The sequence below is a fragment of the Xyrauchen texanus genome, chromosome 36 (genome assembly GCF_025860055.1).
Source record: "Xyrauchen texanus isolate HMW12.3.18 chromosome 36, RBS_HiC_50CHRs, whole genome shotgun sequence".
In the NCBI taxonomy this organism is placed as follows: Eukaryota; Metazoa; Chordata; class Actinopteri; order Cypriniformes; family Catostomidae; genus Xyrauchen; species Xyrauchen texanus.
Genome location: NC_068311.1, coordinates 22,290,583 through 22,304,328, shown reverse-complemented (window position 1 = coordinate 22,304,328; position 13,746 = coordinate 22,290,583). Strand labels below are relative to the sequence as shown.

The 13,746-nt window shown below is 36.9% G+C and overlaps 1 protein-coding gene across 4 annotated transcripts; it reads left to right on the top strand.

Moving 5' to 3' along the window:
* The first annotated feature begins 121 nt into the window (after positions 1-121).
* LOC127629447 (POU Class 2 homeobox-associating factor 3-like) lies at positions 122-5,973 on the top strand. 4 transcript variants are annotated; one of them, XM_052106550.1, is made up of 5 exons: positions 122-2,001; positions 3,851-3,945; positions 4,498-4,546; positions 5,058-5,284; positions 5,413-5,973. In XM_052106550.1, exons 1-5 carry the CDS (start codon positions 1,995-1,997, stop codon positions 5,737-5,739), a joined length of 705 nt encoding a protein of 234 aa, XP_051962510.1. In that variant the 5' UTR covers positions 122-1,994; the 3' UTR covers positions 5,740-5,973. The 4 variants fall into 4 exon arrangements, with proteins under 4 accessions (XP_051962510.1, XP_051962509.1, XP_051962512.1 ...); XM_052106549.1 differs by having other exon boundaries at positions 3,848-3,945; XM_052106552.1 differs by lacking the exon at positions 122-2,001 and adding an exon at positions 3,446-3,572 and having other exon boundaries at positions 3,848-3,945.
* Positions 5,974-13,746: the final 7,773 nt, after the last annotated feature.

Here is a 13,746-nt window from a genome sequence, read left to right as displayed (position 1 = left end):
GCTGATTCAAATGAAACCAGTTCTGTCGTTTAATAACCATTAATCGCAAATCAAATTAATAAACCACACGTGAAAACGTTATTGATTACATCAAAATAGTTTTTTATTTAATATTTTATACAGAGACTTATAATACTTTCAGGATGATGGGCATGATTTTCCCTTTTTATTTCTAATTGGTGATGCTATTATACTCACCCCGTGTTACAACATATAGCTCCCCTATATTTTACTGACACCAAGACACGTGAAAAATAAAAGACTTGAATTTTCAATGCGTCATAATTAGATGAAATACTGTTGCACACAACCTTTATATGGTAAAGCTTGTGCGTGACACGGTTTAAGCACCAGGCGGCGTCATTCATCTCACAATAACCTTCTCATGCCCGGCTGTGATGGATTTCATAGCGGTGCAGAGTGTAAAAGAGTTATTCGTTATTAAAGGTCTGAGCATTTCACTGATATTTGCTTGATATTAGTATGATTTTTTTCCCCCCTTAAACCAAGAGCTGTTTTCAATAGATTGTTTGTACTGAACAAAATATCAAAGGGGTAAATGTCCGCTGTTCCTCAGAGATGCAGTTCTGATCGATCCCAAAAATAAGTTTAAAGACAGAATTCGTCAAGTAATGTTTTATAAACGCATGCATTTGTCCTTATTTTCCTGGCCTGACCACGAAACTTTCAAGATGTGTTTAAATTAGTTACTTTACACATAACGGGCTTTTCCAACTTCAATTCCTTAGACCAAAAAAAAAAAAAAAAAAAAAGAAGAAGCACCTGCATGTCAGAAATTCTAGAGGCTATATGCGCTCATGAATCTCATAGGCTCGATTAACTACACTGAGATAAATCATGAGTACATTTCAAAAAGGTGATTTTTTTATTTATTTTTTTTATTTTTTTTATAAGCCGATGCCGTTTGTATATTTAAATTTTAATTACTATATTCGGAGAATTATTATTTGAACAAAAGCAGGTTGCTGTTCAGGTTGGTAACTCAGCATCACTGAGCATCAACAGCATCCCACCTCCTAATTATAAATTCATGATGAGCTCTAATATGATTATAGATATAAGACGATGAATTACCCAATTGCATAAAAAAAAAATCATTATCCTAATGTGTAAAAAATGAATAAACATGACAGTGAGCACTGATGTTTTCCGAGACTTAATGAGTTTGACATGTGGCTAATACTGAAGATTTTTAATAACGGAGATTAAAAGTAAACAATTAAATAATAAGCTATGCATTAACATATAGACAGAGTTTAATTCCTATACTCTTCCTATGTCTGCCTCCAATATGCCAGTACCTGTATTTAAGCAGAAGTCCCAATTGTCCTGATGACAAACATGGCTGCTATATGCCACGCCCACCACTCCAATAATTCTTAAAAACCAGCATAAATCTGAGCCAAACGACGTAATATGTAATTTTTTTTACAAGACTGCCTATTACAGAAGATGTTTAAAATGTGTCATATCCTATAAACTTTATTTGAGCCTTCAGTGTCATTGCAAAGTTGAAATAGTGCTTCTAAGTGAGTCTCCAATCTCCAACATCAAAAGGATGATAAAATGTAAAAAATATGTATTTGTTTGATGTCAAAATGTGAAATAACACAACATTCTGTTAAAAGAGATGTTGTTATATGCACTCTAATAGCGAATATCACTAAGAAATAAGTCTTTTTACGAAGCCTTTGAATATTCAAATTGAAAGTATCGCGCAATCAAATCATTGTCAAATCATTGAGTTCTTGGGGTTTTAAATAGTAGGGATGAGGCAAGAAAAACTCAAACTAAAATATCCCTAGCTATATTACTGTATAATTGTATGTCCTGAGAGTGTTTTGAGGTTACTTTGTTGAGACTTTTTGAGACTTTTGTGAATAATTCGTTATTGCCCATTTAATAGAGCAAAGAACTGACGTTGGGTTATTTCACTGTAGATCTTCCAGAGTTTTCCTCCTTTTCAGGCCAATATGTCTGGTAAGTGAATATTCTTTTTTTCTTGCATATGTATTATGTACGTCTTGGGCAACCTGAAAAACATTAAAAACAGAAATTAGTTCAATGCAATAAACAAATTAGACAACGTTTCTTGGAAATGTGTATTCAAAGGATGCAACCTTACTATTATTTTCCAAAGGTAACCACATTTACTGAGGATTAAACTAAAATAAACGAGTGTAATAATATATTTTGGATGAAATATATGGAATTTCTTGCAGTTAAACTACTTTTGAGGAATATTTAAGGGATTCTTTTATTCTTTTATAAGAGTTCTGATGGGATTTCTGGCTGTCTTGTATTTTTTTTTTCTACTCAACTTTTCTTCAAGTATAAATTAACATGGTATAAATTGAAGATATGCTTTTAATCTGTTATTTTATACCTCACGATGTCGGCCACCGTGTTAATATCAAGACTCTGAATAACAAACTGGCATCTGATAACGATGACTCAAATGATTTTTACTAAAGAAAAATATTTTAACAAGGATTCAAACATGTCTGGGACTCCAGAACGAATATGAATATTTATTAGAAACGGTTTATCAATCAACGACCCATCAAGACACTGCCGAAGGACTTTTCTGTACCATCTTATCAACATCTGCGCAACTTTTGCCCTTCTTTAAACTCAACTGCCTCCATGAACTCGCCATGGCGTGGCGTTGTTTTGAATGACTTATGACAGAATATATATTTATATATTTATATTTACATACATACATACATGGATCAGGTAGACGTCACTCTGTGTATGTCTTTACGAGGCTGAACAACCAATTAAAAAATTAGGAAAGAAGGACAACTGTTTTTTTGTTTTTTTCGTCTATTTTTTACACATTTCATTTTTGGGGGGACGTTATTAGGCGCGGCTTCGCTCTTTTAGGAAGAGAGAGGACTGCCCCATTAATTATATCAAGAATAAACTTATGATTTGTAGAGAGGATCGCGAAAACCAACTTATCTGGAGACTTTTAAGGCAATCTCGCACACCAGTTTGCAGATAATAGACAGAGCGCTCGAAAAAAAAATCGAAATGTTTTTGCGCCAAATCAAAATCGCATTTTATGGGACAAGAACCGAGTTAAAGTTACATTGTTCTATGCATTTACAAATGTCTGTGTATGCATTGCTGTGATTATTTTACTTACTTTGTTCACTCGTAGTGCTGTCTGCTGGGGAAGTTTCTCTTCCTGCTTGTCTCCCAAGAAGCGTTCAATGTGTTTTTGCTGTTTTACGCAAAACCAGCTCAGTGCGCCTTTTGAACATTAGTTGAGTCAATACATAGATAACTCTGCGGTTTAGGGTTTTAGGTGAATTTTGTTATATTTTCAGCTCAATTATAAGCTACTACACAGCCCCCCAATTGAAAACTGTCGTCCAGTGACAAAGATGGCTGGAGAGCTTTTTTTTCCGCTGGAGAAATTCTCTACTGTCTATTGTAAAGCAAAAAACTAACCCATTCGCTGCCGGGTCACTAATGCACCATGCTGAGCTTTTCACTGGGAAGACGGGCAAAGTACAACATGTAATCTTGAGCAAATAAGTGTGAGTATTTTTCTGCGTTTTCCCAGGACAAATTTTACATGGCTAACGATGTAGAAAGGTTCCCACAAATAAAAATGCGTATTTTAAACGTGTAAGAAATTATGTGACATCACTTATTTTTCTCCTTTGGCCTATTAAACGTGATTTTGTTCTGCAAACACTACTTTTGAGTCAGTCTACATTTGCACCAAAAAGTTGCATTAAAAATAATAATAACGGTGACCAAACAAAAATACAATCAAACACAATTAACCTTTTAATGTTTATTTTTTCAGCAGATAAACCCAAGGTATACCAAGGTGTGCGTGTGAAGACGACCGTTAAGGAGTTACTGCAGAAACACAGAGCCCTGCAGGCACAGAAAATCACAATGGTAAACAATTGTGTTGGAAATACAATGAAAATCGTATACAGACAGTGAAAGGGCGTGCAGTCACTGTAGCAGCATAAAATGAAGCGTGGACAGTGAGAGACTAAATTAAATCAACAACGAGACGCGCCACGCCCCTCAGGCCTGCGCTCCAAGTTTCAGTATGAACATGAAAAAATAACGGAATATTTGTGCTATTTTTCACATATCACCCCCCCCCCCCCCGTCTCTCTCTCACACACACACACACACATATATTGGTACTTCTATCATTATGAGGACTCTCCATAGACAGTCTGATTTTACCGTACAAACTACATATTCTATCACCTAACCCCTACACCTAACCCTCACAGAAACATTTTGGTATTTCTACAATAACAAAAAATGTGTTTAGTTTGTTTTTAAAGCCGTTTAAAATACAGGGACACCAGGGGTCATAATTGCTATTTTGTAGCCTAAAATATGACCTTGTAAACCACACACACACAAAAAAAACTCTTGTTAATAAAAAAAAATTGTGTCTATAATTTCCATCTCTTTTCAACCCTGTAGAAATCACAAGCCATGGATGGTCGCAATGACTGCTCTGCAACCTTGAATAGTAAGTTTGAGAAATTATTAACTTTCTCTTGTCTAGACACAAGTAAAAGTGCTGTCTCGTGATTTTGTCTCAGTCAAGAATTACGTCACTGTTTAAAAACGCTTCAAATTACAATAATCTTACAAGCAGATTAAAGTTTTGTAAGTAGCCAACTATACTAATAAACCCTCATGCTAACATGTCAGAGCTTGAATTTCGTCAAGAAACCTGATCAAGACCAAACAAAATATACTGACTGCATGCAACTTACAGCCTCCAAATAGAAATCAATTTCATCCATGGTCAGGCACCACATCTCAGTTGTAAGGAAAAAAATAACTAGCTAAAAAACAAACAAACACCACATAGGGGCTCATTAGAGATCTCCTGAATGATCTCCTATTTATAAACTACTATTCAAATGTGATTTAGCTGTTGGCTGATGGTCTGGTGACATCATCTCAATTCTTACTGGCCTAATTTAAATGTTCTCGGGTGCTCAAGTCAGTATTTTCTCTGTCTTTCCCCACAGCTCATCTTGATATCTTCTCTGAGAGGCAAGCTCCAGAGTCCTATTTTCAGACACGTCCCTATACTGAAAATGCCAACATCCAGATGGAGAATGCGTTTGATCATCAACAGATGATGAACATGATGCCACCTGAGACTTTCAGCGGCAGTAATATCGTGTGTCCCACATCTGCGCAGTGGTCAAATGGATATATACCTTCAAATACGGACATCTATGGTGCCAACCTGGTATGTGTTCGGTTATTTTAATCTCTAATACAACTTGACCATCTACTTTACGCTTTAAACCCACACTCGCAGTGTTTAACACGCCTTTATACGCTCTCTAAATATTTATGTGATCTTTGTCTTCCCAGGTTTCGAGCTCACCATCAGACTCCTTAAATTTACCCAGTCCTGTCGATTACAACAGTTATTCCCCCCCTCAGTCACACTCTTCATCTTCATCGTGTTACAGCTCCCCAACACGGATGGATTTGAGCTCCAATTTCTCTCCAGAAAATTACCACTATCAGCATTGTAACCTACAGCATTGCTTTTGTCTGTCGCACTGGTCCAGTCTGCAGGATGGCATGCCGACCTCAGAATATGCGCCATATGGCTCATCAGACTGTATGTTTTCATATAGTGACGACAATTATTTCAGAAGGAATATTTCAAACTCAGATATGTGTTACTTGTAAAATGATCTGAAGCACTTTGTGGGACGACCCAGTGTCATAACTGAATAAGTTGCATTTGTTATATTTTAGTTTAGGTCAAGGAAACAAGCAGTGACAGAATGCATGATTGGGATTAGTGTATAGTGGAGAATAGTTTGATAAGCAACAAGGTTGATTGCAGAGCTAAATGTGTGAGTATAATTTACGAACAAATTTTTCATTTATCTTTTCTACAATAAACATATTTTTTCGTAATTCTGCTCCAATCATTTATTTAAATGGCTTGGATTTATGGGGGAAATCAGCAAACGTGCAAATACTTCTATAGCTTTATAAAGCAGTTTATAACTGATGCCAACAGTTCATCATTCCTCATTGGGGAAAACAAAATTCACATGTACAAACAGGTTGCTTCACAGACTTGAGGCAAAGATAAGAAGCGTCAAAGAAAAGAAAAAAGCAACAACATGCATATCAGCATTGGCCAAATGCAAGAAAAGAAAAAAAGAAAAGAAATAAAGAAGAAAGAAAATACACTTAGACCTATTATAACCGAAAGCTGTTTAATAAATGCAGTTTGTCAATAAACTTTTATTTAACAGACCGTTTCTGTATCTTTTAAGTTCTTATCGAAACAATAAATAATGCTGTACAACTACGCTGTCACACTTAAGTGGCACCAAAATGCCGCAGATGTAACATGTCTTTATCTCTAAACAGGTCGTCCCATAAGCAAATGATGGAAGAACTTATCACACACTTATTAAGCTAATGATTTAAAAGGAATAACCCGTTATCCACAGTTATAAAAATAAATAAATAATAAATATAATAAACAACATAATATATATATATATATATATATATATATATATATATATATATATATATATATATATATATATATATATATATATATATATATATATATATATTAATAATAATAATCATTATAAATGGAAACAAATATCCTTTTTATATATTGTAATTAATTTAAAACTTTATTGAAGAAAAATTAAGCTAATTAAAGTATTATAAAAATGCAACGATTTCTCTAACTGGATTCACATTTAAGCTGACTTCTTAAAGTGTATAAAATGGTAAAAGGGGACAGGGAAGAAATGTCGAGTTGTAAAAGTCATAACACATTTTAAATGTAATTTCTAAATGATAAGCAGATCATACACTTAAAGTATGAGTGCATTTTAAGATAGTCCGGTAGCCTACGTTTATAGAAATACAAGATGCCAAAGACATCATGCTTTATGTGTGCAATTGTGGACTGAATTATATGCATATACAATATTATTTTTAACTACTCAAGGTATCAGTCTTCCTTTATAATATACAATGCCCCATGTCTCTTTTAACTGTGTGATATGGTGTGGCACGACTTAATAATTGAAAGGTCACGCTATGAATTGTGTATTTATTAACTGCAGAAATAGGGCATGTTTTGCAGTCTAACAGAAGAGTGTACAGTTAGGCAGGAGCACATGATTTTTATATGCTGCACATTGACATGGAATTCCCCTTCAGGAGTGCAGGGTAGAAGGAAGTGTTCCTCTATCCACACGTTAGATTTGTGTTTCCTTGAACCCCGTTCCTCCCACAACGTATGATGATTTTCGATAGCGATAGTGATTCCAGGACAGACTTCCCTTTGCATCTTACAATTAAAGTTAATTATTCTTATTACAGTCTGTAAGACAATACATTATTTATTTGATAAATTTATCTAATCTTTTGCAGCATTTATTTCTGTGTAACATTTTTTGCATAGTCTGACAGCATTTTCCACATTTGCCATTTCCAATTCAATAATGCAGTAAGGAATTCATGCAGACAGGCTGCCAGATATTATTTGTTGTTCCCAACTACTTCATTCATGAGGGCTTGATGAGTTTGCAAATTGCCTTTAGTGACAGTCCAGCAGGGATGGTCATTTGAATGCAAATAAAACAAAACATTTCCAGTGACATCTACATAACAATACTGGACATAAACATTGTTGAAAAGGCTCCACAATCACAACATGAAAATGACATGCAATAAGACATGGCAAACATCTTCTGAATGGCAAATCGAAATGCTATACTGAAAATATGCATTTGCTCTCTTAAGGAGCAAATTTGACCTGTTCTGACCAATAATATCCTTGACATTCCCTTACCGTCTGGCTGATCCTGTCATATTTAATATATTGTGCTTTATACATTGTATAAAACCAGTTAATTTGGATTGCCTACATATGTAAGCACATTTTTAGGTTGCCTGACAAAACAATAAGGTTTAGCAAAAAAGTACATGTGAGGTTAAGTTGCGAAACCAATGATTATTTTAGAAAATGTGATGATTTGTTAACATGTTTTTACCACAATATGATAGTGTTTCATCCATAGACATATAGATTTTAATTTACTTTTGAGGGGGCTGCTGTGACCGACTGCTGATGTCTTGTTGCAAGTAGAAAATATGTCTTTGTGTGTTCCACATTACTGGGGACACTAACATAACTGTTATCACTTATTATATACATTTTTATTTTAGTTTAAACAAGAACTTCACAGACTGTTCTGAAACAAGATGAGGATTAATCTGTTTTTTAAACTTATTACATTAATTTGCAAACTGACTTACGGGTTTTTAAGAGTTTGGCCTGAGGTAGAGGGAGGTATTGTACTCTGTTCTGATGACAGATAACACTACTATCAGACACATACTGTTGGTGTCTACCAAGTCGGTGGGAGAGATGCAAAATAGCCTTCAGTAATGGCATTAGGAGTTTTAATTCAACCGTTTGACTCCTTTAATCTTTAAAATAAAGAAACAATTAAACATAGTACTGTACACAGAAAATATTAACAGGGATTGCTCACCAAAATATTTTGACATAATTTACTCACGTTCATTCCAATCTTCTTATGACTCATGTGATTTATTCTGTTTCATGTCTAAATTCATACAATAGTTTTGTGTGAGGAACAGACCAAAATTGCAAATGTTGTCAGCCAATGACTGTGTCCCATGAGTCAAAGTTTTCTTCCTGCAGGCATCACTTGATATCTCATTGGAGACATTGACCACATTTACTTGCACTTAAGTAAAGAGCTTATTCCAGGGTTTTTGCAGAAAGCAGCATTCTGAAACATCATGTAAACGAGAACACAGATTTCCTTACAACATTTAAGGGATTCAAAGAAAGTTTAACACACTAAATTTTTCCCAGAAAACACGGCTTAATGTGGCCATTTAAACACATAAGCGTCATTCTGATTGGTGTTTTAAGAGTGCGCATATGGAGCACAGACCGGACAACATACGTCATAGGATGGGACCCAACATCAAGTTAAAACATTGGAAAGAATTCAACATTTCTGGGAGTACAGTAGGAAAAGCAAATACACTATAAACTATAATATATCCCTTTAATATCCACAAAAAAGTAAAATAGCGACTGTCCCTCAAGTTTGCGTTTATGTGCTCATACACTGGGGGAATCCCGAAGTTTTACAAAAGAGGGAAACCCCACTATTGCAGCGCAATTCTGCTGCAGGTAGCGATGCAAAGTTACGGAAACAAATACAGCAACAAGTAATACTAATATCTAAAATTATATGAAGCAACAGAGAATAAAATAGCAAAGTCTTCCTTGGATGTCATGTTTGTTATTTACACAAGTGTCGCGATGCAATTACGTTGCTGTGGAGAAAGTTGCTTACTCACTGAGTCGCATGTCTATGGGAGTAAATAGTTCACTGCTTATACAGTGAATGTAAACCAGAACACTGCTTTCTCACAACAATCCACTTTCTGGTGTCCATGCAAACATTGTTTTTCTAGTCATTTTTTACACTAGATGGTTTAATCCATGTCTTCTGAAGTCCTTATTCACTAAAAATCTTGACATCAGCAGATGCATGTGCAGAGCGCTAATCAATTATGGTCTGTTTCTCACCCAAAGTGATAATATCGCTTTACAAGACATGGATTAAACCACTCGAGTCATATGGATTACTTTTATGTTGCCTTTATGTCCTTTTTGGAGCTTGAAAGTTTCTTACCCCACTGCATTAAACACATAATATATCCTTCAAAAAAATCTTTATTTGTGTTCTGTTTAAGAAAGTCATACATGAGTTTGAGATGGAATGAGGGTAAGGATGTGATGAGATAATTAAAATTTTTGAGTGAACTATCCCTTTAACTACAAACTGTCTTAAGTCAAATAGGTTGCTTGCAATGTCTTTTATGAGCTACTATCATTATGCCACAACTTAGTCATTCCAAACCACAACTTGTTCTACTTTTCTTGGATAATCCAGAAATCATATAAAGATCCCGTCATAATCTACTTCACAGTAATTAAAAACTGGCTAAATATCTCTTTTTTTTAAGCCTACTATGTGCTGGGGATTATGTTTTGTATGATTTAGCATTATTGCCACATGAATGGATGAATCTAGTTAGAATAATACAAGTTAGTTAATAAGTAATAAAAATAAACAAGGCAAACACAAAAAGGAATAAGTATTCCAGCATGATAATAGTTATGTTTAATGTTTATGGAAAGTGAATTAACAATATATTAATGAAGCCCTTTTGTGTGCCAGGTGTGTGCAAAAGAGAATGTGTCCAGCATCTAAGAAAGAGGTAGTAACAAAAGAGGTTGAAAGTCCAAGAAGGAAGAAAGTAATAAAAATAAAAAATAATGATATCTGGCTATATATGCAAATAATAATCAAATATCTGTCTATTTTCATTTTTTCTAATGAATTTTATGAGAAACATTGTGATAAAGTAGATTTTTTAAGTTGTATTTTCGGCCACCCCATAAATCTAATATGATTAAGCAGTTAAAAATAAATGTGCCCAAAAAAACAAAAACAATAAACATTTAAGGATGCTTTAAGTGCATGGATAGAGCGATGAACTTAATGTATAAAATAGATGGGCATCGTTCAGTTGAATGGTAAAGTTTACCATCTTTAACTTAAAGGGATAGTTCAACAAAAATCAGTCATTGTGTACTCACCACTGTGTTATTGTAACCCCATTTTACTTTCTTTCTTTTTCTTAAAAAAAAGGGAGAAATTGTGGAAAACATTGTGCTCAGTGATGTCATACAATGGAAGTTTATGGTGACCACCTCTTCAAGCTTCAAAAGTATAATTCAGAAGTCTGATAAATTGTTGTTTGTATATTGTTCTGATCGAAGGCATACAATAAGGTTTGGTGAGACACAAATAAAAATGTAATGTATTATTTTGTGAAAACCTTACCGACTGTTGCTCTCCTGTGCACATTCATGAGTATGCACGAGAGCAGCAGTTACGCTGCCCCCGCTTGCGTATACATACACTGGTGGCCAAACGTATGAAATAATGTACAGATTTTGCGGTTTCAGAAGGAAATTGGTACTTTAATTCACCAAAGTGGGATTCAACTGATCACAAAGTATAGTCAGGACATTACTGATGTAAAAAACAACACCATCACCATTTGAAAAAAGTTATTTTTGATCAAATCTAGACAGGCCCCATTTCCAGCAGCCATCACTCCAACACCTTATCCTTGAGTAATCATAATAAATTGTGATTTGGTACTAGAAAATCACTTGTCATTATATCAAACAGAGTTGAAATCTATTTGGTTCATTAAATGAAGCTTAACATTGTCTTTGTGTTCGTTTTTGAGTTGCAACAGTGTGCAATAGACTGGCATGTCTTAAGGTCAATATTAGACCAAAATGACAAAAAGAAACAGCTTTCTCTAGAAACTCATCAGTAAATCATTGATACAATACAATGCTTGAAATAGCCAAAAAACTGAAGATTTAAAAAAAAGGTGTACACTACATTCTTCAAAGACAAAGGACAACTTGCTCTAACAAGACAGAAAGAGATGTGGAAGGCCAGATGTACAACTAAACAAGAGGATAATACATTCTCTAGATAGATGTCTCACATGTCCTCAACTGACAGCTTCTACCCGCTCAACACCAGTTATATGTATAACAGTAAAGAGAAGACTTAGGGGTGGTGGCCTTCTGGGAAGAATTGCAAAGAAAAAGCCACTTTTAAAATAGAAAAACACAAAGAAAAGGTTAGAATGGGGGATCAGCTAGACTGTAAGGTGCGTGAAAAGTGCCTGACAAGACAGCCACATCTATAGCAAATGCTACAGGAAGTGTGGACAAAGTATCTGGACAAACTAACTGCAAGAATGTCAAGGATCTGCAAAGCTGTCATTGCTGCATATATATATATATAGTATACACTGATAGGCCAGAACTTATCACCACTTTATGACCACTCGCAGGTGAAACGAATAACGTTGATCATCTCCTAAACAAATCCACATATCAGTGTCTGGATAGATTAGATGGTAAGCAAACAATCAGTTCTCTTAGTTAATGTGATGAATGCAGGAGAATTGGGCAGGAGTAAAGACCTTAACGACTTTGACAAGGGCCCAACTGTTATGGCCACATAGTGCATCACACCATGCTGCATATGGGGCTGCATAGAAGAAGACCAGTCAAAGTGCCCATTATGACCCCTATTCACTGCCAGAAGCACCTAAAATGGGCACGTGAGCACAATAACTGCACCTGGGAGCAGTGGAACAAGGCCAAGTCAGATGAGTGTCGTTCCCCTTCTGTCATTCACTCGACATTGTGTCGAATGAATTGACACAAGGGGTCTTCATTGAGAGCCTTGCGTACCTCTGAACTTGAGAAAAAGCCAATGTGAAATTGGCAGACAGAATTTGCATGTCCCACCCCGGACATACAGGTATAAAGGGAAGTCAGATTTTTTCTTCGGACCTTTTCTTCGCAACAACAAGTTGAGTTCACCACTGTTCCACTCACCACTACTGGGAAGAAGTACTGTTGTTGGATCCTACGGCGCATTTCCAGCTGGCATTCTCTCTCTCTCTGCACACTGTGCAGTCCACGCCCCTGGGTGCTTCGACAGCACTTTCACTGCCTAAAAGAGGTTTTTTCCCCCCTAAAAGTGTTTGAGTTTCCCTCATAAAAGAGCAATACACAGCAGGCATTGAACGTCCTTTTCAGGACGTGTCTTTTTAAAGATGTCTTTCCGTCTCCGTGTAGTTCCTGGATGCGGTTGATGTCTCTCCACTTCTGACGGCCATAAGATGGGCTGCGATCACACGCAGGCAGTGTTTAATGAATGGTTCATGTTCTCAGTGCGAGAACCATGGCAATGTTGCGGCTTTCTTTCCTCACGAGAGAAAGCCACTTCAGCCGCCCTCTGCGTCGCTCCTTCTTCCCACTGGATTGAGGACGACCCGGCTGGCGATGAAGGCGATTTGGGGATGACGACGGGCTCGGTTTTGCCCCATGAACCACCCACACCACAGCACGCTCGCTTGCTTCTGTCAAAGCTTGGGATGAGTGCGGATCACCTCGCGGCCAGCCAGTATTCTCCCTTGAGGCCCCGGAATTGGATGACGACATCGCCACTGCATCGGAGAGCATCACATTGGCGTCTGATGCTAATGACTCGTCTGGGCTGCCAACTTTGGGTCTGCTCGCTCAGTCTGAGGCTGATGCGTGGATGTCCACTATGCTTTCCAGGGCCGCCGTGAGCGCGAGGCTGGACTGGAAAATTCCGCCCCCCCTTACGCCGAAGGCGTCCCCCTGCATCCAAGCAACAGGCAGCTCCACCTCAACCCGGGCCCTGCTCTCAGCCCCAGCGTCGAGCACCTTGCATGCGGCGCACACCCCCTGTCTCCAGAGCTTCCTCTAGGACATGGAAGGCTCCTGCACTCCTGGGACAGAAGAACCAGGGAGTCTGACGTTCGCTCCAGAGCTGGTACCAAGACCACTCCGTTCCCCGGTGGAGGGACGGCAGGAAAATCCTTGTTTTTCCACACTGTTAATAAAAGAGCAATTTTCCCACTTCCAGGGTCATCCAGCCGGTGTGAGCCGTTCTCACGGTGCCCCGGTTCCAAAATCCCACAGTCCCGACTCCCCGGACGCAGTCACCTTGTCTCTGGATC